The 26,603-nt window shown below is 38.0% G+C and overlaps 1 protein-coding gene across 4 annotated transcripts in view; it reads left to right on the top strand.

Moving 5' to 3' along the window:
- Positions 1 to 26,603, top strand: part of DOCK8 (dedicator of cytokinesis 8) — a 306,237-nt gene that overhangs the window by 112,096 nt on the left and 167,538 nt on the right. For all 4 annotated transcript variants that reach the window (XM_056806227.1, XM_056806228.1, XM_056806230.1 and 1 more), the window contains 6 exons: positions 8,430 to 8,553; positions 11,783 to 11,995; positions 15,523 to 15,608; positions 22,665 to 22,731; positions 24,047 to 24,196; positions 26,395 to 26,475. In XM_056806227.1, coding sequence (XP_056662205.1) covers positions 8,430 to 8,553; positions 11,783 to 11,995; positions 15,523 to 15,608; positions 22,665 to 22,731; positions 24,047 to 24,196; positions 26,395 to 26,475 — 721 coding nt within the window. The remainder of the gene's footprint in view (positions 1 to 8,429; positions 8,554 to 11,782; positions 11,996 to 15,522; positions 15,609 to 22,664; positions 22,732 to 24,046; positions 24,197 to 26,394; positions 26,476 to 26,603) is intronic.

Here is a 26,603-nt window from a genome sequence, read left to right as displayed (position 1 = left end):
AGATTTCCCAGATAATCATCATCCCATATTGCTGTTACTGTGTACAATGTTCTCCCAGTTCTGCATATTTCACTCTGCATCACTTCCTGCAGATCTTTCCAGCTTTTCCTGAAATCATCGTGCTTATCATTTCTTCTAGCCCAAGAGTATTCCAATACCAACGTGGGCCATAATTTGTTCAGCCATTCCCTAAGTAATGGGCATCCTCTTCATTTCCAGTTCTTTGCCATCACAAAAAGAGCTGCTATATATGCTCTTTACAGTAGGTCCTTTCCCCTTTTATGGTCTTTTAGAGATACAGACCCAGTAGTAGTAGTATAGGATCAAAGGGTATACACACAATTTTATAGCCCTTTGGGCATAATTCCAAATCAGCAATGTGTCCTTAAATAAGAGGGCAGAAAGATGTGGATTTCAGCTCAAAGTGAAAAGACAACTTCCTGATACCAGTGAAATTAATCCATAACCTGTACTTGGTATTGTGAGGTTTTCAGGGTAAAGTATGTGTGTATATATGTGTGTATGTATGTATGTATATGTGTTTGCACATTTCTGTGTGTGTGTATGTGTACACTAGATAGTTGGCATGGTGGAGAACGCACTGGACTTAGAATCAGGAAGACTCATCTTCCTGACTACAAATCTAGTCTCAGATAATTACTAGTTGTGTGAACCTGGGTAAGTCACTTAAACCTGTTTGCCTCAGTTGCCTCATCTGTCAAATGAGCTGGAAAAAGAACTGCCAAGCCACTCCAGTATCTTTGCCAAGAAAATCCCAAATGGGATCCCAAAGAATTAGACATTCCTGGAAAATGACACAACACACATTTATAAAATCTCATTTGATTCTCACAACCACCTCATGAGGCAGGTGAACCCAAGAGAGGTTAAGTGACTTTCTCAGGATCCCAGCGCTATTGAGAATCAGAGGGCAGGATTCACATTCCAGCCTCTCCTAATTCTATATCCAATGCTCTGCCAGCAACACCACTAAGCCCTAATTTAGTAGTGGGTTCTTCATCAAGTGGAAGCTGGATGGCCATTTGTGGGAAATGTTGTAGAAGAGATTCCTTTTCAGGTATGGATTTCTCTTCTCTGCAGTCCTGTTCAGCAGCAGCCACAATACCTTTAAGTGAAAATAATTGGGCAAGGTCTGTCTAGGAGGCCCCTTGACAACTGTTTCCCAAAACCTAGTGTATCCCAACATGCCGGGTGAGGAGTAAGCTCTGGGGTCTGGGCTTGCTCTGAAAGGGGGAATCATTTTTCAGGGAACACAAGGAGGAAGAAGCTAACTTACTCCCTAATGCTTTTGGTGCCTGTGGACACTCAGAAATCAGCACATTTTACAAGAGAGGAAAAATTCATCAAAGACAGCTCTAAAATGTAAGCTTTAACCAGGGTCCTCAGCCAGGCTATTTCTTGACTTTGATTTTTATTCAAGACCACTCTCCTTTGAAAAGGCATGAGATACCACAAGTTACTCATTGCCATTTCAGTGTACCAGTTTGGAGGCAAGCAGTTTTCTAAGTGGTAGAAGAGCTTCTCATTCATTATTTATTATAAAGTTAACCAGGTGGCAAGTGGATTGAGTGCTGAACTTGAGAGTTAGGGAATTCTGATTTTGACTCCTGTCTCATCTACTTACTAACTGGGTGATTCTAAGAAAATCTTTTATCCAAAATCAGCTTCAGTTTCCTTATCAGTGGGGAAAATGCACATTGAGAGAGAACTGTGGGAGTAGAAATGCAGATGGAAAACATGATTTATCCCTTGTTTACATGGCTATGTGATTTGGGGTTTTGGTTTTAAAAGATTATTCGATTACAAAAAATGAATAATATAGAAATAGAAATTAAGTGATAATATATGTATAACCCAGTGGAATTGTTTGTCTCCTCTGGGAGGTGGGAGGGAAGAAGGGAGAGAGAGAACATGAATCATGTAACCATGGAAAAATACTTTAAAAAAATAAATAAAACTTAAAATAAAATAAAACAAACAGGGATAATAATAGCACCTACCCTGAAGGGTTATTTTAATGATCAAATGAGATAATATGTAAAGTACTTTGTTTTTATTTTTGTTATTTTAACCCTAAATTTGAACCCAGGTCCTCCAGACTCCAGGCCTGGTGTTCTACCACTGAGCCATCTAGCTGCCCCCTGTAAAGTACTTTGTAAAGCTTAATTTGTTGTTGTTCAATCATGTCTAGCTCTTTGTGACCCCATTGGGGATTTTCTTGGTAAAGATACTGGAATGGTTTGCCAAGTTCATTTGATACATGAGGAAACTGAGGTATAGTTAAGTGACTTGCTCTGGGTCACAGGGTAGTGTCTAGAACCAGATTTGAACTCATGAAGGCATCTTCTTGATTCTAAACCCATGTTCTATCTACTGTGCCACCTAGTTTCCCCTGTAAACCTTAAAGCTATTATCATTAATATGTCTTAGACACAGCTTGGTAATTCTTCATTAGCTCTATTTTCTCTCGAGACAAATAATTATTCATTAACTTTGTAACTTGTGTCTTAAATGTTCTATAGACTCCAAGTCTAGATGTCCCTTAATTTTCACTACTTGATTTCTGTTGCAGCAGCCTTGGTTTCGTTTCTCCCTGAGTTTTTGGATTATTTCTACTTTTTTGGTTGTTTTTTTTCCTCTTTGACCTTCAGTGGAGGTCTTGACATATAGTTCCTGCAACCACAAGGACAGCCTAACGACACAGGAAAACAAAGCTCAGTGTTGTCTAAACAAAACTGACCAAGATAGCTTCTAAGAAGCTAACTGGAGTTTTTGGGAAATTTAATATTGAGTTTGTAACCTGAAAACATACCTTTAGGTTTTCCTTTCCTCCACCACATATAAGTGAAAAGCAAATGCTTTCCTGTTCAGCTTAAGTAAAAAACAGTAAAGAAGCAAAACCAGAAATTTTCTTCATCATAGTATATCATAGGATCATAGATCTAGGAGTGAAAAACCTCTAAGACCATCTAATCATCACCCTCCCCACTTTTACAGATGAGGAGGCTGAGACCCAAAGAAAGGTTTAAATGACTTTCCCAAAGCCACACAAGTAGAGTCAGATGTAGGATTTCAAACCGGTTCCTGTGACTTCAGAATCTGTTTTCCACCATTTCACACTGCCTGGAGAGAAAGGGCACTATAGAAGGGGGAAGGGGTACAATGGCTTGCCAGAATTGTCAGAAGAGGAAGGCGAATTCAGGTTATTTCCTGATATACTTCCTTTTCCACCATACCACATTATTCTTTAAGTTCTGTGGTACTATTACTATACCTCACACAATGCCTTGCACTCCATAGGGCTTTAATAAATGCTCATTGTTTTTATTTTAATTCATATGGCACTGTATATTTGAAGTATATTATTGATTAAATGGTGGCTGCCTTTGTTTTGTTGATGGAAAGGACTAGGGACCTAAGCACCGTTTATTAAGTGTTGCAAATTCCCCCCAAATAATTTAGACATGACCTTCCATGAACTAGAACATCTTTATTGTATCACATAAATAGGGAAGAACATTTGTCATTAATATACCTATTGTTATTAAGCTTAGCTTTGAATTCATAACTTTAGAAGTGGACCCAAAAAAGGGCACAAAAGTGGTCTAGAGGCAATTCCTCACTTAGGAATCATTTGGGATTGCAAAAGTTTGTAAGTCAACTTCTTGAAACCTATAAAGTATTTTTCTCTCTCTGTCTCTGTCACTGTGTGTGTATGTGTGTGTGTGTATAACTGTTATATATACTGTATTTGATTCCTGGGCCAGCTCATAAATATCTATTTTACCCACAATGTGGCTGAAGCCTAGTACTAATGAATATGAACTTGGGTTTTGGGATCAAAGGGCAGCTTGGTTCAGGAAGGAGGCAGAAGAGGAAGAGAGTTTCCTCCTCTTTTCTAGGGCACAGGTCCTGCCCGAGGCAAAATTTTGAAACTGGCAAAATTTCTTTGGCCCTCTGCCACCTCCCTTTCTACATTCTTCTCCAATTCCTTAGAGTTCTTCTCCCCAGGCCCCAAACAGCTCACAAACCAGTCCTACCCTAATCTAATTCCTATGGCTCCCTGAAACTGGCCTGCCCTACCTTCCTAGTAGAAAATTATCTCCCTCCCTTTTACCTCTATCTCCTTTTCCTTCAGGTCAGGTGATCTCAGCTAGACTAGAAGGATAGCCACTCATTAAACTAATTTACATTAAAGCGTTAATGACTTGTACTCTATAGGGCCCTAAAAAATGTTTATTGTTTATAAACTCTTCCACACTCAGGAAATGTTTATATTGCTAAAAGGAGTATGCTTCTTAATCTAAACAAGAATTTTTATGCAACAAGAAAAGTGAAAGGATCCATAAAGTGTGGGAAAAGATATTTTGGGACTATAGATCCACCTACTAATGGACACACCCACCTTGCCTTGTCTGGGAGATTGCCTCAGGACTCAATTCCCCTAAATTGTTCCTGCTTTTTATTTATTTATTTGTTGTGCTTCTTTCATTCTTTTGCTTTTAAAGCTACAAATTCTCTAAAAGATCTAGGTTCTCTCTCTCTCTCTCTCTCTCTCTCTCTCTCTCTCTCTCTCTCTCTCTCTCTCTCTCTCTCTCTTTCTCTCTCTCTCTGTCCAGACTCCCACTGTCTATCTGTCTGCCTGTCTGTCTATTTTTAAACCCTTACCTTCCATCTTAGAATCAATACTGTGTAATGGTTACAAGGAAGAAGGGTGGTAAAGACTAAGCAATGGGGGTTAAGTAGGCCATATGGACAGGAAGTGGGTCTGAGTCAGATTTGAATGGAGGATCTCCTATCTCTGAGCCTGGCTCTTAATCCACTGAGCCACCTAGCTGGCACCCTGGGTTGAAATCTTGCTTGAAATACTTTCTAGCTATGTGACCTGGGAAAGTAATTTCAATTGCCTAGTCCTATAGAAATATTGCAAACAAATGCAGAAAAGCAGAAATAATAAATGTTACTTTTTCAGATCATCATGTGGTAAAAATATAATTAATAAGAGTCCATGGAAAGGCAAATTTAAAATTAATTGGAAACTAAATAATCTAATTCTTCAAAACTACTGGGTCAAAAAAGAAATCATAGAAATAATTATAGACTTCATTAACAAGAATGACAATGAGGAGCCATCATATCAAAACCTATGGTACATAGCCAAAGTAGTACATGGGAAAATTTAAATTACTGAGTGTCTATGCCAACAAAATAGAGCAATGAATTAGACTTGCAACTTAAAAAATTAGAAAAAGAACAAATTAAAAATTCCCAGATAAAAACTAAATGGGAAATTCTTAAAGTTAAAGGAGAAATTAATAAAATTGAAAGTAAAGGAACTATTAAATTCAATTGCCTAGCCCTTGCCACTCTTCTTAGAGTTGTAGATAAGATAGAAGATAAGGGTTTAGAGAAAAAGTGAGAGATACAAAGCAATTAGGGGAGGGAGGGAAATAGCAGCCAGAAGGATTAGGACAGACTTCATGTAGAAGGTGACACTTGGGAAATAAGGAACTCTAAGTGATCCCCATTAGCACATGGCACTGGTCATGATGCTTAGTGCCACAGACTTTTTCTTTCTAACAAATTATCGCTAGTAAAACTCTCCCTCCCACAAATATGAAAAACAAAACTTCTTTATTTTGGTTTGATATTATACCATAAAGACAGATTGTGTGGTCCAGCAGATAAAGATCTAACCCTAAAGCAAGCAAGAACAGGGTTTGGGTTCCACCTTTAATCTTTGGTAAAATCACTTTACTTCCCATTGCCCTTTGGTTAACTCCTAGACTATATTTTGTCGTTATATTTTTTTGTTTTAATTTTGTTTTAAGTATTTTTCCATGGTTCCATGATTCATGTTCTCTCCCTTCCCTTTTTCCCTCCCCCTTCCAAGAGCTAACAATCAATTCCATTGGGTTATACATGTATTATTACTCAATACTATAGGTAACGTGTAGATTATGTTAGAGAAGGTGTTGGCCTACATTTGGAGAGGGAGGTTCCTTTATTCTGAGTTCCCTAGATCAGCAAAATTCCAAATCCTTTTCCTTTTATATCAAAATATTAATTATTAAAATGAAATTAGCAGGTATCAAGAAAACCCATGGCCGATGTTTTGGCAAGCTTTAAAGTAGTTTGAAGAGACTGGTTTTCTCATGTAGTTCAGAGCCTAACTCTGTAGTATTTTCATAAAGAGATATTCAAACAATATTTTAAAGTAGTTTAAATGAAGGGTAAATAGAGTACCAGGCCTGGAGTCAGGAGGACCTGGGTTCAAATTTGACCTCAGGTACTTCCTAGCTGTGTAACCCTGGCCAAGTCACTTAATCCTGATGGCCTAGCCCTTGTCACTCTTCTGTCTTAGAATGGATACTGACAGAAGATTAAGATGTTTAAATGATATTTTGGTTTTTTTATCACTGTCATTTCCTAAACCTTCCCTTCAATATAATTCTCCTTTGTAACAAAGAAATAGAACTTAAAAACACAACAACACAACACAACAGAACTTAAAAACAAAAAAATATAAGAATAGCACCTGAGATCTCCCAGTGTTGTTGGGAGAATCAAATGAGATAATGTTTATAAAGTGCTTAGCTCAGTATCTGGCACATAGTAGGTGCTATAGAAATGTTGGCTATTCTCATTTTTGAATTTAGTAATATTTTATGCAATGGCAAGATTATCATTACTTCTTTGAAAGTATACCTTTGGATGGACAATATCAATGACAACATTTTTAAACATCTCAGTCCCATACAGTCATTTTAGTCTGTCTCCTTCTGAGAATGAAATACCTTGTTTTATATCCTTCTGAATTAAAGAATGATAGATCATCAAATACTACACAATAGGCACTGCACTAAGACCTGCGCAATACAATCAAGAAATTCCCTGCCATTCTGATAGAGGATAACACACAAAGAGAAAGTGGGAAAAGAGGAGAGTAAACAATGTTGAGCAATGGTATGTTTTTGAAATGGAGGTATAGTTCTGGGCAAGATAAGGTGGATATAAGGCAAGATAAGAAGGGCCCCCACAATCCATCTAAATTCTCTTTGGGGAAAAATAAGTTATAAATAATTAATTCCAATTATCGGTAGTTATCCAAGAATAACATCAAGGTGTATGTAGTAGAAAGAATGCTGAATTTGGAGTAAGCTGTCAGGTTGAATCCTAGGTGTGCATCTTAGAACCCTTGAGACAGTTTCCTCTATTTGTTTTCCCATCTGTAAAATAAAGGGATTAGACTGAATGCTCTTAAATTTCTCTTGGAACTCTAAATCTGTGAATGTTTCACTGCTTCACATTTGCTGTTTAATCAGCCCCTCCACTTCACCAGCTACGACCATTATGATTCATTATGATTTCTGATGATGATATCAAACATTGGAACAGACAAATCCATCCAAAATGTTCATTTCTAGTTATTATTTAGGCATGTTTGACTCTTCATGACCCCAACTGGAATTTTCTAGGCAAAGATACTGGAGTGGTTTGTCATTTCCTTCTCCAGCTCATTTTATAGATGAGGAAACTGAGGCAAAAAGGGTTAAGTGACTTGCCCAGGGTCACACAGCTAGTGCTTGAAACTATATTTGAACTCAGGTCTTCCTGACTCCAGCTTTGAATCTCTTTCCACTATGCCACCTAGCTGCCTTGCTCATCTTTAGGCTACTCTTCAAAACAGTTTTAGAGAACACTTTGCATCCTCAAAGCAAGAACTACTGGCACTGATATAACTTTCACACAGGCTCTCATCTTTCTTGTCCTTGCATGTTCACAACTTAATTTCTCTGTTTTTCCCTCTCCAAATACAGGATAAGATATTTTATTTTAGAACCCCTTCACTGGTTAAACATTTTTAAATAGAACATTACTCGATTTAGTGGAATGTTAGATGTAGGATATTAATGAAGGTCATTTTAGTAGATAAAAACCATTCGTTCTTATTTTGTAACCACAATGCACTCCTTTTTCTTTCTTAATTGCAATGTATTTTTGTAAAGATAAAATGTTTGTCTCTATTTTTATCTTCAAAAAGACCTTATTTACAGTTTTTGCACATTGTTAGATATACTCTGGCCACTTGTACAAGGGTCATCGCTGAGCTATAACTTGGAATTAAATACCCCATAGCTGAGATCACAGTATCTCTAAAGCAGCTTTTCCCCAGTCAGTTCCTGGCCTTAATAATAAGACAGCCAGGAGGCAAATGTGTTCCTAATTACAACAAGCCCTTGTACTAGGCCTACTGAATAATTTCTTCTGATGAATTACAGTAGACCTTCTCTTTTCCAGATCTTTTTCAACCAATATTCTAAACTTAGCCTGTTATTTTGAGGCTTTTTCCCCCTAATGGTTTATGCATTCATCTTTCTCCCTATATCTCTCTTTGTCTCTCTCAGGAATCAAGGAAGTTCAGAGACTTGTGGCTTTAAAAAGACTGGATCCCGAAGGGACTTCCACAAGATGCTTCAGAAACAGACTTTCGAATCAGAAACTTTGGATTGTAATGAATCAAGTTCTCAGGTACTTCCTACCCGCAGCTCTATCTAGGGAACGGCAGCTATATTTCATTCTGCAGCGATACACGTTCATCTACGGTAAACCCCTTGCTGGAAATAAGATGACAATCAAGTCCTCTACATAACCAAGTTATTTCCACGTCCTGTCAAATGGCCCCAAATCATAGTGATTTATACCAAATTCCCCACAAGACTCCGACTTTTACTCCTTCGCATGTCCCCCTTTTGACTCTTGACACTGGAAATTCCAAGGTCCATTGAGCTATTTGGGGTTTCTCTGCTTGCTTTGAGAGACTTTAATGAGGTTAAGAGAAGGCAGCAGCTCCAGCTTCCCCTGGATTTCTCATTTTAGTGAGGAGTTTTGGGATCCTCTCTCAATCAGCATTTCATGTTGGTCTCAACCAATCCTTCTCCTAGCCTTGACTTGGATGACCAACCCAGTGTCAGCTCTCAACTTAGATGTCCAAGTGGCTGCCCAGCTGACTCAAGCCTCAGAGCTCCTGGTGGAGTGTTGGCCTGACTTTCCTTTCGCACTCGCCAGAAAATTTCCGGTACTAGTCAATTCTATCACATAGAGAGATAAAGAAAGCATTTATGAAGGGGCAGTGCTATGCCAACGACTGGAAATGCAAATGCGAACAGAAAGGAAGTTCCTGCCTCCAAGAAGCTTATATTCTTATGGAGAAAAGATAATATAGGAAAGGGAGCTGAAAAGATGGTTGTAGGGAGGAGGAGAAGAGTGACGGTAGAGAAGTAGTCCAGGAAATCTTGGACTGAAATGGGTTTGGAGTCAAACACAATGAATGGTCTGGGATACCAAAACTCACCATATAATTCACATATACCATTTTTTTTACCATATTTGCAACATAATTTTTAAAAATAATTTTATTCCCCAATTACACATAAAAAACATTTTTAACATTAAAACAAATTTTTCAGTGCCAAATTCTCTTCCTTCCCTTTCCCCTCACTGAGATGTCAAATAATCTAATATCAATGTTATACATATGGAAATGTAATTTTTAAAAATTTGAAATCCAAACAGTGGTAAACAATTATTGTATCTTTTGATTTTTATGACATTATTTGTCATCTATATGATTTACTTGCTGCAGAGTTAAATTTGAAAGAGAACATTGTTCCTATGGGAAACATAACAGATTTGTGGTGTTCTTTTTATTATTATTATGTTACTAATATAGTAATATTATATGTAAAATAATATTAATGTATTATATATAATTACATATAAATTATATGATAATGTAATAAATACTATATTCCATTACAGTGAAGACTTTTCACCTCTGTAACAAGTATCTGGGGTTGTTTTCCTTCTCTGATACCTAGATTTTACAGTCATTTATTGCAACAAAAAAAATTTGGAGATTGTTCCTTTTTAGTTTTTAGCTTTGAATATTTTGTTTAAGGCTCTGAACATCAAGCAAATGTGTTTGTATCTGAAAGCTGAATGTGGAATAGCATAAACTTATTCATTCAATAGACAATTAAGAGAGAAGTATCAAGGATGCAGAGATAAAAAGCAAGCAGTCTGGAGTAGCTAGGTGGCGCTGAGGATTGAAAGTCAGGCCTAGGTATGAGAGATCCTGAGTTCAAATCTGATTGCAGAGACTTCCTAGATGTATGACTCTGGGCAAATCACTTACCCCTACTTGCCTAGTCCTTGCCCTTTAATTTTTAGAGTTGTTACTAGGACCAAAAATGCAGGTTTAAAAACAAAAACAAATTAAAATTAAAATGTTTATGTGTGGAAGTTGTCCATAGATCACACTTTAAGAACTATGAACCTAGAGGTAACAGGATTCTGGGAGCTTCTTGAGCAGCCAAACAATATGGTAGGAACAAGTGTAGGAATACTGGTTTCACAGCTAGGCAGTGGATGGATTGGAAAGGGGAGAGTCTAGAGGCCAGAGACCAGTTGGAAAGCTATTCCAAAAAATAGTTCAAATAAGAAAAGACAAGAGTTTGGAATAGAGACATGGACATAGGTATGGGGACAAGGGAATGGATTTGAAAGAAGTTCTGGACACAGATTCAACAAGATTGGGAGACAGACTGGATATGGGGAGTTGAGGTCAATTTTATGCTTGTAAATCTGTTAGGATATTTCATATTCACCAATTAAAGTTCATTGAAAAGGGGATCTGTAGTGAGGGCCTATAAACTCCTTACTGGTATTATTTTCCTAGGAAATCCCAATCAAGATAGATCTAACCTCTTCTGAATCACCAGTGATTTCCTTTTAGAAAGAAGCTGAAGTGATGAGATGAGTGAGCCTGGGAAAATAATGCCAGTTCAGATTCCTGTCTAATGCTCTGTCCATTTGACCACAGCTGTTTCCCTGTGTCACTTCCTTCCTTGTTAAAAAAAAAAAATCTTCAGGAGCTCTGTACTGCTTAGCAAATAAAATATAAAGCTTTCCCTGGCATTCAAGGCTGCCTGGCCAGTCTGTCTCTAGCCGATTTTCAAACCTGATGTATGTTTCAGGGAAAGCAAGATAATTCGTTTGTCTGAAAAATCTTGACCAAATTTAACTAGCAGTAAATTGACTTAATCCTGCAATACCTTTCCTTTCCTTTCCTTTCCTTTCCTTTCCTTTCCTTTCCTTTCCTTTCCTTTCCTTTCCTTTCCTTTCCTTTCCTTTCCTTTCCTTTCCTTTCCTTTCCTTTCCTTTCCTTTCCTTTCCTTTCCTTTCCTTTCCTTTCCTTTCCTTTCCTTTCCTTTCCTTTCCTTTCCTTTCCTTTCCTTTCCTTTCCTTTCCTTTCCTTTCCTTTCCTTTCCTTTCCTTTTTCCTTTCCTTTCCTTTCTTTTCCTTCCCTTCCCTTCCCTTCCTTCCTGTTATTTTAATAGTTTTATTTATTTTTTTAATATTTCCATGGTTACATGCTTCTTGCTGTCTTCCTCCCCCCTCCCAGAGTTGACAAGCAATTTCACTGGGTAATACATGTATTATCACTCACATCCCAAGATATGATAGTTTTAGAATCTTAGATTCAGAGCTGGGAAGGACTTTTAGAGCTCCAGGTCACTCAGAGAGCAATTGCCAGAGGCATGATTTGAATCCATCTCCTCTAGCTCCAGAGCCAATACCATGTGGCCTATTGGATGGAGGGTGGAGTGGGGAGGACTGTGGATATTGATATGTGGGCTGAGCCCATTTACCTCCCGCTACCTCTCTCCACTGACAAGTATGCATTTTTCTCTTTCAGGCAGGCCCTCGAACCTTGAAAGTGCTGTGTGATGTGTCTGGAAGAAGTACTCTCACTTCTTGTGACTTTGACCTTCGGAGCCTACAGCCTGACCCAAGGCTGGACAGTCTCCTGCAGCAAGTCAGTGCAGAGGATTTTGAAAGACAGAATGAAGAAGCTCGAAGAACCAATAGGCAGGCTGAGCTCTTTGCCCTGTATCCATCTGTGGATGAGGTGGGTGCAATGTTCCCTCCTATAACTTAGCTTAACAAGCTGGTGTGTGGGTGTGGGTGTGTGTGTGTCTGTGTGTCTGTCTGTCTGTCTGTCTGTGTCTGTGTCTGTGTCTGTGTGCCTGTGAAAATGCTCATGGAAAATAATAAACCCACCCATGTGGTCAGGTTAGCAGAGTCCAGTTCAATTGAAACCTTCCCAAAGCCCTAAACGCAGGTGGCTCCCCTTCTGACCTTCCCCTTCATCCCTTTCCCCCATCCTTCCATCCACTCTGCAGCAGAAATGTCAGAGACAGTGAAACATGGAGAGGGACACCGTGAGGAGGAGAAAAATGAGGTCATTTAGTTAGTGCTTAAAAGAACAGGCTCATCAGCCCCTGAATAATGAGGAATTAGCTCTATCATTAAAGCACATTAATTTGAATTAGGTGCAAAGTCTGGTGTGAATGAACAAAAAGAAAGCTTTATAGATTTAAAAAAAGACATTTTCAAGAAAGCTCAATCTGTCATCTTTTACCCTTTCGCCTTTATTAATTCCATTATGAATTCCTGTTGATTTTATCTGTCCACCACGTCTTATACTCTTACATCTATCTACTCATTTTACTTTAGATTCCTATCATTCTCCCTTCCACTTTTAGAAAAGTGTCTTCCTTCGCAGTACTCCAGCCTGCCGTCCTTCCTCTCTCTCCGATGCTTCCCTGTGATATCTCCCAAAGCTATCTGAGACTCAGAATCATCAAGGAATCAGTTAGAAATTGGCTTAGAGATCAGCTAGTCCCACCAGCTCATTTTACAGATGAGGAAACCAAGACTCAGAGAGGAGATCCAGATGCCTGACTGAGGCAACAATCATGCGTGACAGCTGAAGCTAGGATTCCAGACTCCTGACTCCCCATCAGGTGCTCCATTCATTTCACCCCAGCTACTTTCCTGTGTTAGTTCCTTGCTCAAAAAAACTCCAAAAAAAAGTAAATAAGCCTCAAAACCTCCAGGGGTTCCACATTGCTTAACAAGTAGAACAGAAAACCTGTCCCCAGCATTCAAGGTTTTTCACAATGTCTCCTACCAACCTTTTCAGGCAGAGAAGCAATTGCTGTCCTCTCCCACTGTAGTAATAATAATAATAACCCATATTTTTATAGTGCTTTATTGTTAACCAGGGGCTTTCTATCTACTGTATCATTTGAGCCTCATAATAGTCCTATGAGTAGGTATCATAAGTAGTATAATCCATTTTGCTGATCATGAAATTGACATCACTCTGTCCATTACACCAGGCTGCCTAAAAGTGCGTATACACATTATCCCTCATACTTAGAATTCAGTTAAATACCCAACAATTCAGTTAAATAATTGCTTACTTTTTATCTTCAAAGCATTGTGTTGGTCTTTTTCACCTTGATGATGGCCTAGAGTCTTAGCCCTTGATATTTCTCGGTGGTCCTAATGTGTGTATTATTATACATGAGGTAATATGTCCAAATTAGTGTTTGTTGAATTGAATTTTATAACATTCAGTCCCACAATTTGTTAAAGACCTATTATGAATGGAAATTACCCCATAAGAAACGATAAACAGGATGATTTCAGAAAAACCTGGAAAGACTTCTGTGAACTGATGCAAAGTGAAGTGGACAGAACCAGGAGGAAACAGAAACAAAAATATTTTACAATGACCATCTGTGAAGGACTCCATTATTATCAGCAAAATAAGGTTGCAGATGACCCCAAGGGACTCATGCTAAAAAGAAAAGCCATCTGCAGCCAAAGAAGGAACTGTTGGTGTCTAATTGCAGATCAAAGGACATCATCTTTCACTTAATTTCCTTAATGAGTTTTTTATTGTAGTTGTGATATGTATCCTCGGTCATGACATGGGAAATAATGGAAACACATATTTCATGAAAGCATAGGTGTGTCAGACTACCACAGAGCAGGGTGAGCAGGAGGAAGGGAGAAAAGAGAATCTAAAAACCAAAATGTCAGAAAACAATTGTCAAAAATGTTTCTACATGTAATTGAAAAAATAAATTTGAATTAAAAAAAAAAACCTACCTATTATGAGGCACAGCTAGGTGACTCAGTGGGTAGAGAACCAGACCTGGATGGATTAAAATCTGGCCTTAGACAGTTCTGGCCTTTGTGACCCTGGGTAAGTCACTTAACCCCAATTACTAGGTCTTCAGCCATTGGAACTGATACTTAGTATTAATTCTAAGATAGAAGGTATGGGTTAAAAAAAATTACTATTCATGGGGCCTACTGTGTATTAGACCTGAAAGACAAAAGCAAAATATATTCTGCCCTCAAGTAGCTTATATTGTAAAAAGAGAAATTTGGAAATAGCTGATCTTTGTCTAAGATGATTCCTAATTCTTTAATTCTTTGAAGAATCTGTATCTCAGCTTTGAGAGAAATTAAAGGTTGTCAAATTTTTAATTTTATTTTCAAATTTTAAATTCAAAATTTAAATTTAATTTAATTCACAGATTTCTAGAATAATTCATTCTAGGTTATTGAATGCCCTTGTTGTAAACATAACAAATATAGAAATCTCTTATTTAGAATTTACTTTATAACTTTCTGAGAAAGGATAATTTTGAATTATTACTCGATTCAGATTTGAATCCCCCACAATACTTAGTACAATGCTTTGGATATAATAAAAGCTCAACAAATACTTGTTGAATGAACAAGGGCACTTTAAAAGGAGGCTTTTACAAATGTCTAAGGGAGAGATAATAAGAGTCCAAAGTAAGGGGATTGCTTTTGGAGGATATACAAAGACAAGCAAATCCAAAAGGTATGTTAGATAAATATAGTCATTCAGAGTGGGAGAAACCAATAACTGAGGAAATTGGAACCTGAGCTAAGCCTTGAAGGAAACTAGGGATTCCAAGAAACAGAGTTGAGGAGAGAGAACATGCCAGAGGGTGATTTCATTTTCTCATCACCGAATATGAGGGGAATCAATTTGTTCATTTGTTGATAAACCCTGTCCCTGTCCTGCCTCTGTTGTCCATTTTAGTAGATTACTTTTATGGTCCTCAAAAGCACACTCCATTTCAGGGGAAGATTATATAGCTTTAAATACCCTCTGCTGGTATAGCCCTGCCATCTCTGTACTCAATGTGCTTATCAATGAAGCCATTCAATGGGAGAAGCAGATTGAACATGCTATTACAGTGCAAATAAGTGAACAATGGGTACGAGTTTTTGCAATGCCATCTGGTGGGGATGTTACTAAGATATATCCATGTTCTCATTTCCTTCCTTCCTCCTTCTGTCTCTTTCTTCAAAGTCTGGATGGCTGAAATGAGAAATGATTTGCCTTAAATGCTGATTTTGTTCTGTGGGGAAAGGATGCATTCTTTTTTTTTTCTTGTAAAGAAGAGAATTCTGTTTGGATTTAAAGGTTAATTAACACCAGTAAAGGTTGGCAGTCACCTCCCCAGTACTGAATTTGGTGGCAGGGCTAGCCAAGGTGAGAACTTGCTAATGATTTCATTGTGTTGTGGTTCATAATAGGAGGATGCTGTGGAGATACGACCACTGCCAGAATGTCCAAAGGAACACCTGGGCAACAGGATTTTGGTCAAGCTGCAGACTCTGAAGTAAGTGTGGGCCGGTGTCTTGGACACACAGATGAGGTTTATTTTGCCACTAAAAAGCAATCCTGGGTCTTTGTTACCAGAGATTAAATCAGGAAGGCGCTGGTGGAGGAAGGAAGAGGTGATTGAGAAATGTTGTTTCCTGGAATAAGGAGAGGCAGGAAATAATACTTTCTGCCTTAGCATACTCTGCATCTTTTCAAAGTTATTCTCTACATAATTCTGACCTACATCATCTAATCTACAATAGCTGTCTGGTGAAGGCAGGATTAGGGTTATTCCCCTTCTAGAGATGAGGTGTCGGAGACCTTGAGAGATTAAGGGATTTAGCCTAGATCCCACAGCTACTAAGTGGAAGAATTGGGCTGTAGAGCCCTGACCTGGGACTTCATACAGCCCCTTAGTTATTTCTCATCTGAAAAATGAGGGGCTGAACTAGAAGATATCCTTTCCAACTTCAAAAAATTGGATGGTCTTTCGATCTTGACTGCTTTTTTCGTTGCTGTTTTTTAATCACTAAATCTATATTTATCATAGGCAAAAATTCTCCTTTGGTTAGAAATGTTGGTGGTAATGGGTTGAACTTGGGAAGATCTGAGTTTGAATCCTGCCTCACATACTTCAGTGTGTTCATTCATTTTAGTCATGTCCAACTCTTCCTGACCCCATTCAGGGTTTTCTTGGCAAAGATACTAGAGTGGTTCTCAGTGTCTTTGAAAACAGTTTCCACACATGGGGGATTTCTTCAATCAGTAAAATCACAGGTGTAAAACCATCCACCTTTGCTCCCTCCCCCCCCAAAATAAAAACCAACCCTGATACTTAGACAGCACTTTGAAATTGGCAAAACATTTTACATAAAGCATGTAATTTGATCTTTTTAATAGGGTTAATTAATTATGCTTAATTACTAATTTAATTATATTATTATTAAATTAAATATAAAATATTAAATTGTCATTAATTTAATAATAGATTATTACATTGCTGATTAAATATTAAATTAATAATTTATATATAAATAATAAATTAATATTCCAATCATTTTCATCATTTTGTAGATGAAGAAACTAAGATCCTAATGGATTAAGCAATTTATGCTTAATTTAGTTTAGTACAATTATTAAACAGTTTAGGGAGGATACAAACCCAAATCTTTATCTTTATCCACTAAACCACAGGGACTCAAGCTTCTAGCTATAGTTACAAAATTTAAAGACAAATTCTCTCAAGGTGCTATGTGCTCTAGTTTTTGATTGGTTGTTTGTTTTTTTGACTAACACTGGCTGTATAAAATGTAATCCTGTGTGCAGTAAAGGAAGGATGCCTTTATCACTTTGACAACCCACAGCTTCTAGAGAGCTCTCAAACTTGGTGTTGGGCCCTCTGCAGGGATAAGGGATATACAGGACATGAAAAGGATGCTGGAAGCCAGAACTTCATTTCAAATTTATGGCCCTGCTCTTACTTAAGCAATTGTGTGATCTTGGGCAAGTCATTTAATCAATTTCAGCTTCAGATACCTAATCTGTAAAAAGGATATTGCTTTACCTGTACTGTCTATCCCACAGGGTTGTAGCAAGGACCAAATACCCTAATCCACAGGCAGTAGAGCCTACTTATAATTGTGAGGTTATGAGCATGTCAGTACAGGAATTCTCATCACATCCCTTAGCTGTGGGATTCCTAAAAATGGATGAAGAAAAATGAAGAAAGGACCCTAAGACCTTTAGTGAGCTGGCCCAATATAGAGAATCAGAGGATCCTTAAAGCAAGAGGAACTTACATGCTGATTTTATAAAAAAATTTTTTTCTAAATACTAAGTATTGGCTTCAAGGCAGAAGATTGATAAAGTCTTAACAGTGATGGTGAACCTTTTAGAGACTGAGTGCCCAAACTGTACCCTCACACCACATGTGAGCCGCCCCATTCCCTTGGACAGGGGAGGGAGGAAGTACTCCCATTGGGCTGCTGGGCAGAGGGGCAGGTGATGTGAGAAATGGCCTCAGGTGCAGTGCAGAAGGGGGTGCAGCAACCCCCTCCAGCAGGTGTGCTATAAGTTCCCAACATGGGTTTAGCCACTTGGAGTTGAGCAACTTGTCTGTGTCAAAGCTAGGAAATGTCTGAGGTCACATTTGAACCTAGAACTTCCCATCTGCGGGTGTGGCTCGAACTAGAAACTGAGGAAGTGTCCATCAATTGGGAAATACAGGAATGGGTTGTAGTATGTGGTTGTAATGAAATACTAGTTGCCATAAGAAATGATGAACGGGATGATTTCAGAAAAACCTGGAAAGAGTTATATGAACTGATGAAAAGTGAAGTGAGCAGAACCAGAAGAACAGTATATACAGTAACAGAAATACGGTACCATGATTCAACTGTGAAGGACTAAACTATTATCAGTAAAACAATGTCCCACGTTGACCCCAAGGGAATCATGATAAGAAATGCTACACCAAGCCAAAGAAGGAACTACTGGAACCAGGTTACAGATCAAAATATGCCATCTTTCACTTTATTTCCTTCATGAATTTTTATTGTATGTGCCATTTGTGTCTTTTGTCACAGTATGGGAAATATGGAAATATGTATTACTGGAAAACACTAACATAAATATATAAAGCATTATAATAGACTGTTTACCACCTCAGGGAAGGGTGGGGAGGAAGGGAGAGAGGGAGAGAATCTGAATCAAAAATATCAGAAAACAATTATAAAAAAGTTGTTTCCACTTGTAATTAAAAAAATGTTTATGTCAATCAAAGAAGAGAAAAAATAAATTGACTTTAGTCAATTAATAGGCATTTAAACATGCCTGTTACATGCTACACACTGGGCTAAACACTAAAGAAACAAAGAGAAAGTAAAAGCTATCCCAGCTTTCAAGAAACTTCATTCTAAAAATATCCTTTATGCATATGAAGGTATATACAAGAAACATGACTAGTTAGAAGGAAGGTAACTTTCCAGGGAGAGGGAGGCACAACAGGAGACTGGGGAACTAGAAACAGCTAGCATAAGAGTGGTTTTGAGTACTGAAGGGAGCTAGAGAATCTAAGATTTGGAAGTGAGTCATTTCTCAGTGTGGTTTGCAGGTACTTTCTTAGGGTACTTTAGAAAGAAAACTATAGTAGCAGCCAGTATATTTGCCAGATAAATTTGACCTCTGGAAGTATTTTTAAATGATTTTACCAATATACAGAAGAAGAAAACTGTCAACCTAGATATAATTTGTATCCTATTTTTTTAAAGGCTAAAATATTGAGACAAAATACTCAAGTTTTGTAACTCTGGTGCTTCCTTATCACACATCCTCACCAAGACTCGAGATTTCATACTGGCAGTATCTATATCTAATTCTACAAATAACTCCTTGGACATTAGGGAATATTAGAAAGCTGGGCAAAAAGAATATTAAGACTGCTGATATGTTTATTTAGATAATTTTTCCCCTTTACTTCTGATAAACTTAGACATATAACTTTATGTTGTCTGATTGTGAAAGCTACAGTGAGATAAGCCTTGACATCATTACAATGCTGAATATATACCTTCTAATAAATCTCTATATAAAATCCACATCGACCCCTTGTATACAGAGAGCATAAAAAAGGGCAATATTGGGTAGGTTTAATTTTTCAGAGGAATTTTTAAAACCCACTGAGAATCTCATCAAAGCAAGCTTAAACGATGCAAGCTTCCCAAAGTTTGGAACCAGAGTTGCATGAGGTTCATGTTTCCCTGGCATTGACTGTCCTGTGGCTCCCTTCTTGGAAATATCTCAGGATGCAGATAGTCCATTCTCTCCAAATCCAAACTTAATGCTTTAAGGGATCTAAGGGTGCCCTGGCATGAGTGCTGGTCCCCTAGTGTGGATCAAACCTCTCTTTGCCTTCTCAGTCTATACAGTTCTAGACTAGGTTTAACCATAAGCATTTTATAGAGGATTCCCGTAATCTGCTGAAAGTCTTTTTATTATCTTTTTTTTAATTCATTCATTTTCAACCTAGTCTGACTCTTTGTGACCCAATTTAGGGCTTTCTGGGCAAAGATACTAGAGGCATTTGTTGTTTCTTTTTCCAGCTCATCTTTAAATATGAGGAAAACAAGGCAAACAGGATAAAATGACTTGTCCAAGATTATACAGCTAGTATATGTCCAAGGCCAGATTTGAACTCAAGAAGATGAGCCATCCTAATTCCAGGTCCAGCACTCTAAACACTGCACTACTTGATTGCCCTTTGGCATCTGGGTAGTACTAAATGTAAACATTTTAAGACTTCATACCACTAGGGTCATTTTCTGATGCAAGCATGCTGGAAAGAATGGACCTGCCACTTATTATGACATCGATCGTTATCCAAACTCCCAGGTTTTTTATGCCCAAGACCTACAGGAACACATGCCACACAGGGAAACACGCAGGCACACAGACAAGGGGATGGATGGGGAAGAAGCACCCAGAAATAATGGCCTCAAGGCTCTTCTCAGATAAAAAAATCATACAAGACTCCTAGAGCCACACTAGATCACCTAAAGAGATCTCACTATTCTTCTAACTCTCCTTCCAAATTAAATAAGCTTTGCAACAGCAGTATAATGGTCTGGCATGACAAATCGAGATGCCTTTCATATATATACATATACATATATATACATATATGACACACAGAATATGCACACATATTCACAAAGTACAAAGGTCCTGCTGCTTCTCCCAATCTCATTTTAAGGGCTGTTTCAGTTTCACGAAGCACAAATGAGTCCAGTTGACATAGAGTCCAAATGTGATGACTCTGTCTCTCTGTCTCTCCCTCTCTCTGTCCCTCTCTCTCTCTCTCTCTCTCTCTCTGTCTCTGTCTCTGTCTCTGTCTCTGTCTCTCTCTCTCTCTGTCCCTCTCTCTCTCTCTCTCTCTCTCTCTCTCTCTCTCTCTCTCTCTCTCTCTCTCTCTCTCTCTGTCTCTCTCTTTCTCTCCCCACCACCATTGAAAAAAAACACAGTGGAGAGAGCACCAGGACTGGAATCGGGTGCTCCTGGGTTCAAATCTGGCTCCTGACATGTCCTAGCTATGTGAATCTGGGCAAGTCACTTAACAGCAGTTGCCTAGCCCTTGCTGCTCTTCTATCTTAGAATTGATCCTAAGACAGAAGGTAAAGGTTGGGGGGAGGGGAAATGAATTCCATTTGCCAATTGTTTGCTTACCATGATGGTTTCCAGGTTCTTTGAACCTAGTGACTCTGATTATATCAAATAAACATTTATAGTGGAGCAGTGAGGTGGCATAGTGGATAGAGTATCTAGCCTAGAGTCAGGCAGACTCCTCTTCCTGAGTTCATATCTGGCTTCAGACACTTACTAGTTGTATGACCCTGGGCAAGTCGCTTAAGCCTGTTTACCTCAGTTTCCTCATCTGTAAAATGAGCTACAGCTGGAAATGGCAAATCATTCCAATGTCTTTGGCAAGAAAATCCCAAATGAGGTCATGAAGAGTTGGACACGACTAAAAAATAATTGAATGACAAAATTTCTTATAAGAAAGAAATGAAATACTTTTAATGTTTCCCATTTTTCAGAATTGCCCATGTGACTAAGTAGATTAGGCTTGCGTTGCTAGAATCACAGTCCCTTCTTATATTGTCCCTGATGTAGAGTAAGCCCTACAGAAATGTTATTATTATTAATCTAGATCCTCTGACTCCAAATCTAGTATTGTGTTCTTTGCACTGTGCTGAGGTGCACTGCACCTCTATTATATTTCTACTGTAGAATTTGGTAGCCTTCACAGGGGCGAGAATTATGTTGTCCAAACTTAGTCTCTCCTTTTTTAGATGATACTGAAAGACTGATATAAACTTGAAGGCTCAGCATTTTTTTCATATAGTCACTTTTAAAACATAACTATCCTAGCGAAAAAAATGAAGAAGCACCTCCCACCAATGTTTCAGTAAAGAGGCGGGGGACCGTGAGTGCAGAATATTATTTACTCTGTCAGTTGCAAACATGATGCTGAATAGTTTGTGTAACTACCTTTCTCACACAGAAAGGTTTATTTGTAGTTGAAAGGTCTATCTGGAAATGACTAAAGTAATAACAAAAGGCATCAATAACATTCTCTTTAAAAAAAAAAAAAGAAAGGGTAGGAGCAGCTAGGTAGCTCAGTGGATAAAGTGCCAGTTTTGGAGTTGGAAGGATCTGGGTTCAAATCTTATCTCAGATACTTCCTATCTCTGTGATCCTGGATAAGTCCCTTTACTCCATGTGCCTAGCCCTTGGGCTTCTGTCTTAGAGTTGTTACTAAGACAGAAAATAAGAGTTTGTGTTTTTCTTTGTGGTTGTTGTTGTTTTGTGTTTTTTAAGAAAAATGACAAGCAGAAGCTTAGAAAAACCTGGGCTTCCAGGAAATGAAACAGAGTGAAATAAGCAGAACCAGGAGAACATTGTGCACAATGACAGTTATACTGTACAATGAACAACTGTGAATAACTTACCAATTCACAGCAGCATAATGATTCACAATAAACCCAAGGGAGTCAGGTTAAAAAATACCATCTACTGCCAGAGAAAGAACTGATGGAGTCTGAATCTAGGCCAAAGCAAACTTTTTCACTTTTTAAATTTTTTTTTGTTTGACTTTCCTTCCCCCAAAAGATTAATTATAGAAAAATGTTTTACATGATTGCCCATGTAAAAGCTATTTCAGATTGCTTACCAATTCAACTAGGAGAGGAAAGAGGGAGAGAATTCAAGACTCAAAATTCTTTTTAAAACGTTGGAAACTTTTTACATGTAATTAGAGGAAAAATAAAATAACTTTTTTTTCCAAAAAGAAAAGAAGAAAGTGGGAAAGGTAACCAGTAAGAGCCCAATAAATTTCGTACAGCATCCTTGCCTGCAAAAAGTTAGGGATAGGCCCCAGACTTCCCTCAAAAATCCATTCTAGGGTTCTCACAACCTTTATACATTTCCAATCTTGTTATATGTTTTGATTCTTTCCTACATCTCAAGATTGCCTAAGAGACTCTAACATTTTGAGCTTCCCTGTCTTTTCTAACAGATTTGAGATAGAAATTGAGCCCTTATTTGCCAGCATTGCCCTCTATGATGTGAAAGAACGGAAAAAGGTAAGAGTGACAGGATGAGAAGGCAAAATCCTCTTCGTCAATCAAGCAAATATAACTGCTGTCTATTTTTTGAGCCTGATTTTCAAATCATTCTGTTCTGTTCATTAAAACCTCAGGCAGTCTCAGATAAGTCACTAGGATAGGTCTAAGATTAGTAACTTAAGAGATCTTCCCCAGCTGCCCTGGTAGCATCTGAAGGGACCCACTGGAAACCCTCTTCAGTTTCGGTTTGCTTTACGCAATCTCTACGGGCAAAGCTTTCCTTGAGAGGTAGCGCTCTATCTGTCTGACATTCCTTGGGACCTGCAAATAGACAAAAGGTGTTGGAACTCCTTTGTGACCCCAAGGATGTGGAAGTGATTCTGATCTCCATTTGGAGGCTGTCCTGGACATACTGTGGGATGGATTCATTATGGAATGGTAGACATCTTCCCCAGGAAAGGACTACATTGGCAACAGGATAAATGACACATCATACCCAATGTGCCAATTAAAGGACCTTCTGGCCAAAGATTTTTCCATGAGTATTTTAGCTTGTAGTTCTTTAATTTTTAAGCAATGAATGGAGCTTGGGGAGGAGATGTGCATAAATACTGCCAGTGTGGTACACACTAGTCATTTTCTGCCTTTCCTTGCCTATAAACACCCTTCAGGTCAATAACTGGATGTGTTGGGGGTAGCTGGGTAGCTCAGTGAATTGAGAGCCAAGCCGAGAGATGGGAGGTCCTGGGTTCAAATGTGGATGACCCTGGGCAAGTTACTTGATCCCTGTTGCCTAGCCCTTACCACTCTTCTGCCTTAGAACCAATGCACAATATTGATTCTAAGATGGAAGGCAAGGGTTTAAAAAAGAAAAAGAAAGTAGATTAAGATAAATAATCATACTTGATGAGACCGTGGAGATTTTGTGAACTCCTAGAAGTAACAATTCACTTCCCAAAATCAAACCACATCTTGTTTTATTTATTTTTTTCCAATGGAAATATACCACTCTTTAATTTCCTCCATGGACTTTTGTCTCGTGTAAGCAATACCTGTCTTCTTTTGCAACATGATGAACATGAGAATACCACATCCTGTTTTAAAGCAGAGTTTCAAGGAATATATTGCAAATGGCTCCCTGGTGTTTCTAGAGTGCAATGCAAAGCATGCATTAGATTTTCCTAGAAGTCACTTCATAAAACACCACCCAAGCTCTCCTTGAGGTGTCTACTTGTCTTTGTATGTTCTGAGGTGTTTCTGACTCATTGATTCCACAGAATAATCACAAATAACAACTTTGAATGGTTTACCTTTCTTTTTTGCTGCTATGTAGATTTCAGAGAATTTCCACTGTGACCTGAATTCTGACCAGTTCAAAGGATTCTTACGGGCTCACACTCCCGTTGTTGACCCCTCTAGTCAGGCCAGAGCAGCAATATTCTCAATCACCTACCCATCTTCAGATATCTACCTTGTCATTAAGGTATGTAAACCCAGAAGGACTTGTATTTTCTATCCTGATAGTTTGCCTTTTTTTGGTTGGGAGGAGGAACTTGTCTTTGGTGAAACTCATGAATAATCCTCACTTTCAAGAAATTTCTAAGTCAGACTACATATTCATTCTTCCTTTGGTATTCATATTTAAAAATTATATTTTCTTTGCTATAATAGTTGGCCGATTCTTTCCAGATATCAGTCATTTTTAGGTTTCTCCAAAATGTGTGACCTTACCCTGGAAAACTCACTAGATTTTGTAGGTAGGTTTAGGTTTTCATAAATACTTGCAACAAAATAATCCTGTGTAAATTTATAGGTCTTCACAATTCCAGGGTTGGGCTTTGATCTATAAAACCCTACCCTAACCCCTTCTGTCCCCCTCAAAAACCCTAAAACCTTTGAGTTCTAAAACCCGTCCATGAAAAAGCCATTCCTCTTCTATTCCTGAGTCATCTTTTACACTCATCTTAGAGGTTGTGACCATCTGTGATCAGGGCTAAAATGGGAATGTAGAATTATTAGGAGAGAATCCAGGGACAGGATCTTCAGATCCAAACAAAATATTCTTCCCAAAACAAAACAATATTTAAGAGTAAGAAAATTTTTCTACACAAGACCACATTAATTTGCTGATTATTTTCACCCCATAGCTAGGTGGCACAGTGAGTCTGGATTTAGGAAGACCAAAGCTCAAATGTGGCTTAGATACTTTCCAGTTCTATAACCTTGGACAATTCTCTTAACTGCTCTCTGCCTCGTTTTCCCTATCTGTAAACTGGAAATGATAACAGCACTTACTTCCCAAGGTTGTTGTGAGGATCAAATGAGATCATATCTATAAAGGAATGTGCTTGGCATATAGTAGGAACTTAATAAATACGTACATCCTTTCCTAACTGAATGAATTAAGTAAATGGTGCAGAAGCTTTCCTGCTGTAGAGACACAGCCCAAATGTTAACCTTTGCAATATTTTGCTGAGATGAAGTGAGGATTACTTGCTTGAAGGGAACTCCTTTAAGGTTACAGAAAGTATAAAATTATGCTGAGCTCCGTGTCCTATATGGACACCTCTTCATCTTTCTGAACCTCAACTTTTTCTTCTGTAAAATGGGGATAATATACCTGTCCTATTTGTTTTACAGATGCTTTATGAATTAAAATGTATTATATAATTATGAGCTATTTTGACTCTTGCAGAGATTTACAGATTCAAAGCTTTGGAGGCAAAGGGGACCTTTACTATGTCTAGTCCAACCCCTTCATCTTACAGATGACACAAAAGTTCAATAGGTTGTGACTTACTCAAAGTTATACAACTAGTTTAGTGGTAGAGCTGGGAGAAGAACCCAAGTCCCCTGACTTTGAGTCCAGAAGGTTCTCTATCATGTGACTGAATCTGTCAAAAATACTGGAAATCCCTCATTTATTTACTGTTGGTCGTTAAATAAGTCCTTTCCTAGTGTGAAATCAAGAAGGACAAATTAAAAATCATTTGGTTATAGTTAAAGAACTTTCAACAAATTAAATAACAAAGTGATCACTTTGGGGTTTGGGAATTATTTAACTTTATCTCATTCTGATGGAAACATCAATTCTTATTTTCAAACCCTGACAAAAATTGTTGTACCTCTCACATTTAACTGTTTAGCCATTATTTTTCAAGAAATTTGCAGTCTGAGGAAACAAAGGTCAAGGAGTTAAACCTGAATTAAATTAATTAATAACTAAATTTAATTTAATTTCCACTTCTCTTCTATTTTTGCAAGAAAGAAGGGGTTTAGAGGGCTTGTTGTTTCTAAGTGAGTTTGTTAAATCCAGCTTGACAGATTCCTCTTGTTCTCTTCAGCCTTGAACTGAATCAAAATGGCATCAAACTCCCCAGTATAACACCACTGACTTTCCAGGACTTACCTAATTATTTCAGATCAGAAGCTATGCTTGCAAATTTCCTTCCCAAGGCCCATTTAAATCAATAATAGTCACTCTAATAGGGGCTATAAGAGAGACAATTACAGATAACTTATTATCTTCATTTAGGCATCTTGCACATGGTTTAATCCCTGAGCTTACTTTAAGAGAGAGCACATCTTTTTTTTTTTTATTGTAAGGGATCATAAAGCAAATTAGTTTTGAGCTTCCGATATGTCTCATGTGCTTTGTTGTAATATTACTTTTGTTGTTAGATTGAAAAAGTTCTTCAGCAGGGAGAGATTGGCGACTGTGCAGAGCCCTACATGGTTATCAAAGAAAGTGATGGAGGCAAGGTATGCTATTTCGAATACTGTTAAATGCAAATTTCTTAGAATGGATGGATATTCTGAGATTAATTCTTCAAAGCAGTTAATGGAAAATAGTTTGTTATGTGTCCCAAGATAAAACGTAATGAGTAACA

Source organism: Monodelphis domestica, chromosome 7 (genome assembly GCF_027887165.1).
Source record: "Monodelphis domestica isolate mMonDom1 chromosome 7, mMonDom1.pri, whole genome shotgun sequence".
NCBI classification, from domain to species: Eukaryota; Metazoa; Chordata; class Mammalia; order Didelphimorphia; family Didelphidae; genus Monodelphis; species Monodelphis domestica.
This window is presented reverse-complemented; position numbering and strand designations above follow the sequence as displayed.